Source organism: Rhyacophila brunnea, unplaced genomic scaffold (assembly GCF_057557595.1).
Source record: "Rhyacophila brunnea isolate RB1 unplaced genomic scaffold, BYU_Rbru_1.0 scaffold_1, whole genome shotgun sequence".
In the NCBI taxonomy this organism is placed as follows: Eukaryota; Metazoa; Arthropoda; class Insecta; order Trichoptera; family Rhyacophilidae; genus Rhyacophila; species Rhyacophila brunnea.
Window position 1 is genome coordinate 30,485,233 of NW_028232751.1, and position 10,760 is coordinate 30,495,992.

The 10,760-nt window shown below is 29.7% G+C and overlaps 1 protein-coding gene across 1 annotated transcript in view; it reads left to right on the plus strand.

The window, feature by feature from the left end:
* Nucleotides 1–6,719, plus strand: part of LOC147079671 (contactin-3-like) — a 25,111-nt gene extending 18,392 nt beyond the window's left edge. The window contains exons 11-15 of the mRNA XM_085945448.1: nt 236–458; nt 3,461–3,682; nt 4,548–4,787; nt 5,466–5,599; nt 6,582–6,719. Of these exons, the coding sequence (XP_085801574.1) occupies nt 236–458; nt 3,461–3,682; nt 4,548–4,787; nt 5,466–5,599; nt 6,582–6,719 (957 nt within the window). The remainder of the gene's footprint in view (nt 1–235; nt 459–3,460; nt 3,683–4,547; nt 4,788–5,465; nt 5,600–6,581) is intronic.
* Nucleotides 6,720–10,760: the final 4,041 nt, after the last annotated feature.

Consider the following 10,760-nt stretch of genomic DNA (forward strand, 5'->3'; position numbering starts at 1 on the left):
TGCAGTCATCAAATGTTTAAAATAAATATAAAGGATAATAAGGCTTCAAAATAATATAAATAGGTTATTTACAACGTTTAAGGAATGTTCAGACTAATGCTTTAAAAATTCCATAAAATCTCCATTTTGACCTTCGTTGGGCTTGTGGGCCCATCAGTTTTATTCTGCAGACAACAACTTTCCAAATGTGGTTAGATATCACTGTATTCATGTTGTGAATTTACTTAAATTTTAGCCCCAACTTGAAGAGAGCGACGGCCAGTATTCATCAATGTTAAACTATACTCCATCATCAGAAATGGATTATGGGACTATTCTCTGTTGGGCGTCAAATATGGCTGGACGCCAGACAGAGCCTTGTGTGTTCCATATAATAGCTGGTGGAAAACCTGATCCACCATACAATTGCACCCTCCTTAATCAGACAACTGACTCTCTTGATGTGGACTGCCTTGTAGGTAATGAATATTTCAGTCACATTATTTGCAATAGTAGACCCTGGCATCACATTATCGTATACAATATTGTCTATATTGAATTCATAACTCGACAAAATAAATGCGTCACAGCAATCTCCATAATGGTTAAGTTTGCGATAGTATTTTTCCAAATACGATGACTTATTTTTGAGCTCAATACTAGCTACGAAATTTGTAGTGCAGTGAAAAATAAATGACCCTTAATATTTATATCATCAGAGTAAAAGATTGTTAAACAAAGTAAAGGGCCAATAAAAAAATCAATACGTTCAAACGTACCTACATAAATTATTATTATGTTCTTTTTTAAACGAAGTTTTAAGGAGTGTAATTCTATACTCTGAAATTTATTACATTTTACCAATAATTTATATTCTTAAGTGTTTTTATTTATCGAAACATATAAATATGATTTTGTGAAAAAACATTGAAAAGAAATAATAACATTTTTTTAATTCGAAAACTAATAAAAATATTTTTAAAATATGCGTTCGTTTAACTATTCTTTAAAAAGTAGTTTGATATTTTCTTTCAAAGTTGACAAACAGATTTTTAGATATTTTATAATTTCAACATAATATTCTAGTAAAACTACCCTAGTAGTGCACATCGTCTGAAACTTTTCCTAAAGGTTTAGCTTCCTCTAATTAAGCCGAACGTAACTTACGCAACTACTTTGTAGTTTTCTACCAAGAACTTGCGAGCAGTTTTATTTGTTTTTAATATTTCATTATTATCTAGTTATATGGCTTACAGTCATATTATCTTTACTATATTAAAAATTAAATCGTGCTGTGAGTTATATGTCAAAAGTTTTCATTACTTGATCTGTCAGTGAGATTCAATACAGGTAAGTTGTAACATAATCATTTTCGCGATATATACTTTAAATCTAACCTAACCTACATAATACTATACTATTTTACATACTGTCACTGTTGCGCGAACACAATAAACAAATTTAACCCTGAGAGGTAAGATGACTTTTATAAAACAATAGACGAAAAAGTATTATCTAATTTAAAATCATTTTAATAAACTATACTTGCTTTTACCTCTACCACCTGGCATGTCTCCAGACCCGTTAGGTAGGAGCTAATAATAAAAGACGCTCTTCAAAATTATGCTGAGAGCATCCCAGGAGAAACTTGCCTAGACCTTGGTTGGCGTGCACTAGAGTGTGCGTCATCCCTAATAAACTATACTAATACTAAATATTAACATTCAAATAAACGTTTTGTATTTGAAAATATTGATATTCTTTTTTTTTGTCTGAGAAAATTATCTTACCTCTCAACCCCAGAAACATTCACTAAATAAAAAAAAACAATTGTACCTATCTATATAATATGTATACAATAATTATTATGATATATTACTGGGGTCTACTACTTTGCTGAAATGTTGTAAGTATGTAATAATATATCATAATTTGTATTTTTCTATTATTATATATTTTTGCGGTGTGAAAATAAAAATATATATCAGTGCGATATATTCTCAAACCAGGTATTATCCACTGATTATAAGTTCGTTGGTGGCTTTGCAAATTTACATGACGTTTTTGATTTATGTTTCAACAATATTATTTAAAACAACCGGGGGTTTTTATCGCTTCTTGTTGATTAATTTGCATCAGCGTAGACTATATTTTAATGCATTGTTATCTGTAAAAAAAATATTAAGTATATCTCCTTTCATTATTATTTTTTTAATAAATACAAATGAAACATGTTAAAAATGTTCTTTCATACAAGACCTAAAACAAAATACCTGTAATGTGAATTTTATTTTTAGAATGAGTCGCATTTCCAAACATTGTGTGTCAACGTTTTCTTATATTACTTTTTTCTGAAACCATCTCATTTTCTTTGACATTTATGAATATAAAAAATCTTTTTGATTCATATAATATATTTACTATTTGTATTTTTATTGGCTCACTTGCTTCCATGTATATTTTATTTCCATTATCAAATATTTACATATCTACTCAACGTTTTCATGTTTTTTTTTAAAAAATAGAATGCGTTATTAATTTAAATTCCATATAATAATAATGATGATGATATAAAATACGGTATCTACTTACACCATAAAATATTAAAAAACTTAATAATATAAGTACTTTAAAATAATTGAAATAAATTGACAAAATTTTGAACACCTAAAAAGCATAATTATGTAAGGAATAATTGCACCGATCGGTACTTAAACCCACGGTTATAGCATTCAGAGCATTGTGCTTTACCAATTCAGCTGTTGAGGTAATAATAATCAGGCCAAACTCTTCAACAATATTTAACCTATATTACATACAGAATGCAACATTTTTAAATCGTGTCTGTTGTTTATTGAATACAAATTGTTTGAATTAAAATATACATTATAATAATTAAAAACTATATTTTAACAGTTAGTTATACATTATTAAAATTACATATAAAATGCTACCTATAATAGACGATATGTTACTCATCGTAATATCGTTTTTTTAATAACTTAAAATTCCAATAAAAAAACTAATATCCGCGTTATCACCATAAAACTTCCAATTATATTCCCATCATTATTTGTAATCCATTATTTTATACGTTGTAATTAAAATATATTTCTCACACATGTACTTACCATATTATATTAATTGTAATTGTGTATACATTGAATTTTTAGTTGTCAAGGACATTGTCTTAATCGATTTTACGTTCATTAAAAATATGAACATCTTAGGGTAGGCACACACACACTGCAATTTACCGCGGGTTGCCTCAATTATTGTCCTCGTTTTTGTGGTTAATTACGGTGCTTGTCTAGTCTGACGCTTACCGAATTTAATATTTGAAAGTATTGCTATGCGAGCCTATTGCTACTTTTTTTTAACTAATCATCATTGCGTAATATTTATTATTAATTACCTAACCAAATACATCGATATTGTGTTATTATTTTGTTATGTATGTGCCATAAACATTATTTTTCAGGATTTGACGGAGGTCAAGCACAGAATTTTATTCTGGAAGTATACGATCAACAAACAGGGGTGCTGCAGGCTAACGTTACATCCCCGGTATCACACTTTTTAGTGTCAGGGTTGAGCGAAGGAAAAAGCTTGTTCATTTCGATTTATGCGGCCAACACAAGAGGTCGCAGCGAGGCCGCAAATTTGGAGGGATTTACTCTGAAAAGGGCTGAAAAACAAACAGGTGAGTCTTTTATAGAATTATAATATCCTATGTACATTTTCCATATATTTTTATAGAATGGGCCACTTTAGTTTTCCGATATTACAATATTATGTACATTGATATTGAAATTTTTGTTTGACAAAGGAAGTAGGTATTTTTGAAGAGAAATAAATAATATTATAATAAATATTTCATTTTTAATTAATTTGTTTTTGAGAATAATTTTATTTTATTATCATTTTATTTAGATACGTAGAAAGAATTTTTAAATACATTATCGTACACAGAGCCACCGGCAGTGGAGTAGTGGTGTTAATGTCTATGTCAAAACTGACAATAATTGATAAATATTAATGCTCTCCATTAGATCAATAATTGCACATTTTGTCTTTTCCATATGTACCTATTTGATCCTAGAACATTCTTATATATTGATCAAATAATTAACAACCATTTTTTTGTAAAAAAAAAAAAAGTATGATTACATTTTTATTCTATGGAGGCTCATATTATGATCCACCTTAAAGTGACATTCTAATTTATTTTAAATTTAAATATACGTATCAATGGGTAAATTACATATTTCTTATATACATTTTATTGTTTTCATACCCATGGCATCATAAAACAATAAAAATGTATTCACCACATTCTTCCCTATAAATAACATTTTATTATATGGATTTTACCATTTAAAACAATACAACAATTTAAAGCATTTAAAAAATGTAAAAAAAATCTGGAATTAAAGTATACATTTATTTCAGTCCGCGATCAATTATTACACGTGACGTTTAGCCTTTTATAAATTTATTTTTTCAGTATGTAAGCGATTCAGTAGAAGATCGCTTAAAGAAATATACCAATCCAATTCTTTCTGCAGGTCAAGTGGCGTCGTTGGAAATAAAGCCATTCGTCGGAATATTGATTGGGATAGCTATGACAATTTTGATACTAGTGTGTGCAACAATAATCATTTTAAAAATCCGAAAGAAGTCGCAATCCTCACCTGAGCCACTTCAGCCATCGTTAATAGACAAGAGAGCCATACTACCACCAATAGCACCAGAAACTGAGAGTCTTTACGGAGATAAAAACCCTGATGTTATTAGATTTAATAAAGGTAACGCAATCTCTTCACAACTAACTCAACTATGCTTATAACATTTTTTAAATTGAATAATACATTATTGAACGTTTTAATAGTAAGTGATGTGTAAAAATATATTTTTAATTAACATTAATATTTTACACTAGGTTCACATTATCATACATACAGATTCTATATGAGTGAAGTTTGAAAAGTACATTTCCACTGCTTAGTTTATAAAACATGTGTTATATTTCATTCAATTTCGTCGTATTATGGGTAAAACTTATTGCACTTAACAAGTTATACTTACGATACATTTGTGATATTCGGGTAAAACTACGTAATTTGGAAATATTTACCTCACAAAGGATACAATATTAAGCAACTTTTTATTATTCATATTGAACGCAATTACATATAAATAAAACTTAATGAAATACATAATAAATATACTAATAGTATGCTGCTTACCATAAAAATTCAATTATTTGTTTAGTGAATTGAAATAGGTAAAAAACACTTACAAATCATTTAACGACATTGTGAATTTAGTTGTTTTTACTTGTCTAGTAAATTATATTGATTTTAATAACTGAAAATTTCTTGATAACTTACGTACCTACTTTTACTAAAAGATATTACGACAAAAATTAATCTATACTGTTCCTCCAGAAAATGGTTGATTTATTCGTGAAACTGTTTCTCCAGATTCCGATTACCAAGTGAGTGGACCTGCCAGCAAGCATCTGAACTCGGAAGGCGAGTGGCGACTTCCTCAGCTGACTCCGTCGATGGCTTCCATTCCTCAGACTTTCGAACCGCACCATTACTCAGCAAATAGTGTAAGAATATTTTATTCATTGTGTTCTTAACATTTGTATATTGCGTATAATGGATTTGATTTGTATAATAAACTATTATTTATTTCGTTCCAGTGCGTTATTTTGTACCATTTATAAAAATCACTCAATAAATATAGCATATTATATATTTTTTTACCTATTGTGGGGTAATGGCATAGTGACTACTCTTGGCGTTAAGCAGGTTCAAATCTTAAAAGCCGTGTATTTAATCTGACTGATTGAAGCGAATAGCTAAGAAATATTACTCGCAAAAACCGATCAATACAATCTGCACTAAAAAAGCGAATTATAATATGTTTAGGGTAAAAAATGACAATGTACCAATAATTTATTGAGTACGGTCACAATGCGACCTTTTTTATATAGAACAGACTTTGATTTTGAGCCCATTGTCTTTAATATTTTTTTTCACACCACTTATGCCACCCCATTATATTTTTATTTTAATAATATTATTATAATTTAAAAATCTTAAATCATATCTCAAATATTACTAAGGCGCGAAAATTATTAACTGAATACTCAAGAAAGATAAAAAAGGATTCATTCACCACAGAGTAAAAAACCTAATATGTCCATAATTTTTATTCCAAGTTTCTATATTATAATATAGTATATTATTATGGTCACTGCACGTGAGTTGTCGTAATTCATGTTTAAAGATAATCTAAAAAAAATAATAAGTTAGTTCGTACTTAATCAATAAGTATCTACCTAACGATGACTAATTATAAAATATTTTTAATATATCCCTACATTAAAATATCAGATAGGTATGGTTGAATTTTGGTTTAATTTGATCATTATTCATTGGCCACTTTTAATTATATGTTAAAAGTACGACATTTGTATAAAATAAACGTCGATCGCTTCTCAATACGTTATTATTTTTTCATTTTAGTTGGAGTCGCATCAATACGGCGATCAAGCTGTATATTACGACGATTCTCAAAATTTGAAGATGAACATCGCCCCCACGTACGGCAGCTTGGACTATGGCAACGGCATGGACGCCACGATCCCCATACGGCCGGTCAGAGAAGTGGTGACCATCCGCACCCCCCTTATGCTGAACCATCAACAAGAAAGTTGTGTTTAAATTAATGATAAATAATAATTATAATAAATTAAATGTTATATATATGTACACAATACTGATTTAAATAAACAATTAAAAGATTATTATTCGTTATTAATAATATTTCTCAACGTGGAAAATGACCTATTATCTATGCCTACCAATAAATCAGGATGTCCATCCATTTCGACACGAAATTATTGTGAACTGATTTGTTTATTGAATATTCTTTCAGCGATTTCTAGATCAATCACTAGTCAGCCTATATGAACTTGACTGAGGGTTTGTGTAAGTATTACATTCTCGTCATCCTTTCACACCCATTAATAATTGTACATTAATCAAAAACCTAATTACTAATCCTCATGATGACAAATCTCTTGAGATATCTTATTATCAGAGTGTGGGTTTCTACATGTTCAATTAGGGATTGCAATACCGAAGGAATATATCAATTTCGGTATTTCTCGTTGAATACCGGTATTCGTCAAAACATATTAAAAAAAAAACGATGTACGTACCTATCAATAAATATAACTAGGTATTAAAATCTATTTAAAACATTATTTTATAGCAACCTACCTATATTTATTATGTTGACCTTTACGGATATATTGTGTTGATCATATGTTTTAGAACTGCTAATTTTTACAAATACATTAAGTTCGAGTACAGGAAAATCCTTCTCAAATTCAACATTTCTTGGACGTACTATCAACGTTCGATGAATAGTTATAGAATAATTGGAAATATTTGCCACGAATGTTGTCTTTTTTGAAATATCTTAATTCTATAAATTTATTTGAGGAATTTTGTTTTAATTTTATTGAACTGTTGTAAGTTTTAGTCAATATATTTTCATTTTGGCAGCATACATTAAATTTAGTATACAATATAGTAGTAAGTAATGAAAAATAACATTAAATTCATTTTCGAAAATCATAAACATAATATATGCTTTCTCAATACCTTAAATACCGGTATATTGCATTTTTGAAACCAGTATTTTGGTATTGATAAAAAATTGAATACCGGTTTTGAAATACCGGTATTGCAATCCCTATGTTCAATCATGAAACGAACATATTGATTTTTTTCTTGCTTTTAAAAATACGTTTTTTTTTAAATTATCGATTATTTATAATTTAGTCCAATTATTAACTTTAATAGAATTAATGTTATTTAATCGATTTTGATTAGGAATTTAGATAAATAAGTTATACAAAACGAATCATTGTTTTTCACCATATTATGAATAATTCTACTAACAAAAAAGTAAAGCTCGCCAATAATTTATTACGGACTGTTGGTTTTGTTCGTATATTACCCTCAATTAGGTCAGAAACTAGATTTAACTAGTTCAAATTGAGGATGATGAACCAAAAAAGCTTAAGGGATAATTATTTGCAATATTATTAAAGACCAAAACGAAATAATAATTTTGTTGGTATCGTATAATATATCGTATACTAAGCAAAAAGGTAATAAAGGATATTTGTTTATATATGAGTTATGTATGCGGTATCTCGCATCTGCAGTAAAACTTGTTCCAAAAAAAAATAACAACTATTTAATATTTTTCATTATGTAAAATATAGTAATTTACGACCAATATTTTTTTAAATTTCAATATTCTCTTCTGTAAGGTGGCAAATCGTTTCTGGTGCCCATTAATCATGACTATTTCGACGTTCACTAATACTAGTATTTTAATGTGACTTTTGGTAAAGGTACTAAAAAAGTACTTCTAAATAATTTCACTCTATAAGCAACGAACTTTTGCCAATACAAGTATGTTAATTTATTAGTCAAATACATGGCTGGTTCGTAATTATAATAATATAATAAATTATTATGGTATAATAAACTTCATAAATATAGCAGTGTTTAAAGACGAAATGAGTTAAGCTGGCTTCACGCTATGCGCCCTTTCGTATTTCTATACGACTTTATTAAGCTCGGTATTTCGATGGTGCAATCCACGAGATCATCAAATACAATGTATTATATTGTACCCATCAAATTTCGGCAGCACACGACACAGTCACAGCTTCAATTGGCGGATGGAGTGAAGAAGATTTCGAAGACTATTTGGATGAAGTATTATTATCGTTTTTTTTTTTTAAATATAACTTATCAAGTATGTATGATGATAATAATATACGATATAAAAATTATTAGGTAAATACTTGGTGATTTCCCAACTAATAAGATTTTGTTAACGGTTACTATATCTAGATGTTTGATAAAATCTCGTGAGGTTAGCTAAAAAGAGAATCTAATATAAGTTGATTTTAATGTAACAAATGGCATACCAAATAAGATAGATTTTCTGTAGATGTACATTTACTCTCCATTTCGAAGCGAAAATAGATTTTTTTTTAATATGCCTATATAGTCTTAACACATTGATCGCCAACTAGTTTTACATAAAATAGTTAAAAAATGATTATTTGTTTTTAAGGTATTATTTGATAGGTTATGAAAGAATATAATGTTTTTTTTTTCATTTTGATGATTTTTCTACGTAAATATTGGTTTTTATGATGTGCCGGCCACATGTGTCCGTCGCGGCGCCAACAAGTTAATTTATTCTATTGCGCCGTGCCGGCCATTTCGCCGGTCACCTGTCCATATGTGTTGACGAGAGCATGGTGCCATTTCGCGGTCGAATTATATTTAGATTTAGATAGTATAATAAACACAAAAGGCACAAATACGGAATAAAAGTTTTCAAATTGGGTAGTATCATACCTGGATACACATAAACTGGAAATATACGTATACATACCTTATAATCATTTTTGTTATTCTATTTTTTTATTATTTACATATTTTTTATAACTTACATTTTTATAATCTATTTAATTTTTATTTTTATATCAATAAAAACACATTTAAAATTTAAAAGGAAAACTTTTTTTTTCATTATGTACATTCTTTACATTAGTGAGCCTATATTTTGTGACTGGGAAGACATATTTTCAGGCCAAGTGGCAGTAATATACAGAAGGGCCATGCCGGTCACCGCGTATCGAAAAATGCACTGCGAGCGTGCCTGCCGGCGCTGTAGAACAACTCTAAGGCAGGTCTTCTTTGCCGGTCACCGGTGACCCCCATGGCCCCCTGAACGTAATCCAATGCCGGTCACCGGTGACCCCCATGGCGATCAACGTGTTAAGCCGGCTCTCACATCTAAAGATACCTTGTCTGCCGCACAGCCATAAATCAAACCTTCCAAAAACGTTGATCCGGTGTTGCATATGAAAACCGCTCACATCTACCTAGCGACAGTCACACGTAACCTTTGAAACGTATAAATATTTGAATGCGGCGATCGGTGAGCCGGTATAGGAATGACCAATTCGTAGGTGTCCGCAGCCCGAGAAACATGTAACTTGTCGATTGCAACAGTAGATATTTTTTTCAAAATAATAAGTCGCATTCGACCAATCGTCAATGAGACGTCACATCGACGTATTCAATACGTCGCAGGCGAGCCGAGTCTTCTTATGAGAGTCGGCTTAGGGCTCAGACACAGAGCACTACAGTTGCAGCGTGTCGATGCAAGTTTTACTTCTTGATTTCAAATGTATCCTATTTGAATTTTAAATTTGATTTTTTATCAAACTGGAGATTCTAATCGGATGCATTTGGATTCAAGTAAAAATAACTGCGTCGACGCGCTGCAACTGCAGTGCTGTGTGTTTGAGCCCTACATAAGAGTGTGTATTGTTAATACGTCACCACAATATAATAAAAGCGGGTATATAATGTTTGTTTGTGTGTGAGATTGTATAGTAAGAGTGTTTTTTTTCTCGACTCGGTCAAGATCCACTTTGGATTGTAGAGTCGATTATGATGATGTTAACTTACCTATTATAATAGTATAGCAAATTAAAACAGTATTTTTTGAGGATGATTTGATCCATTTATTTAAAAATAATACTCTTAAACAATAATTATATTAGATATAATATAATAACATACAGATAGTACCAATACATTCATCTGCACGTGACAATAATTTGTTACTGTTGTGCAAATACATTAATGTTTTAA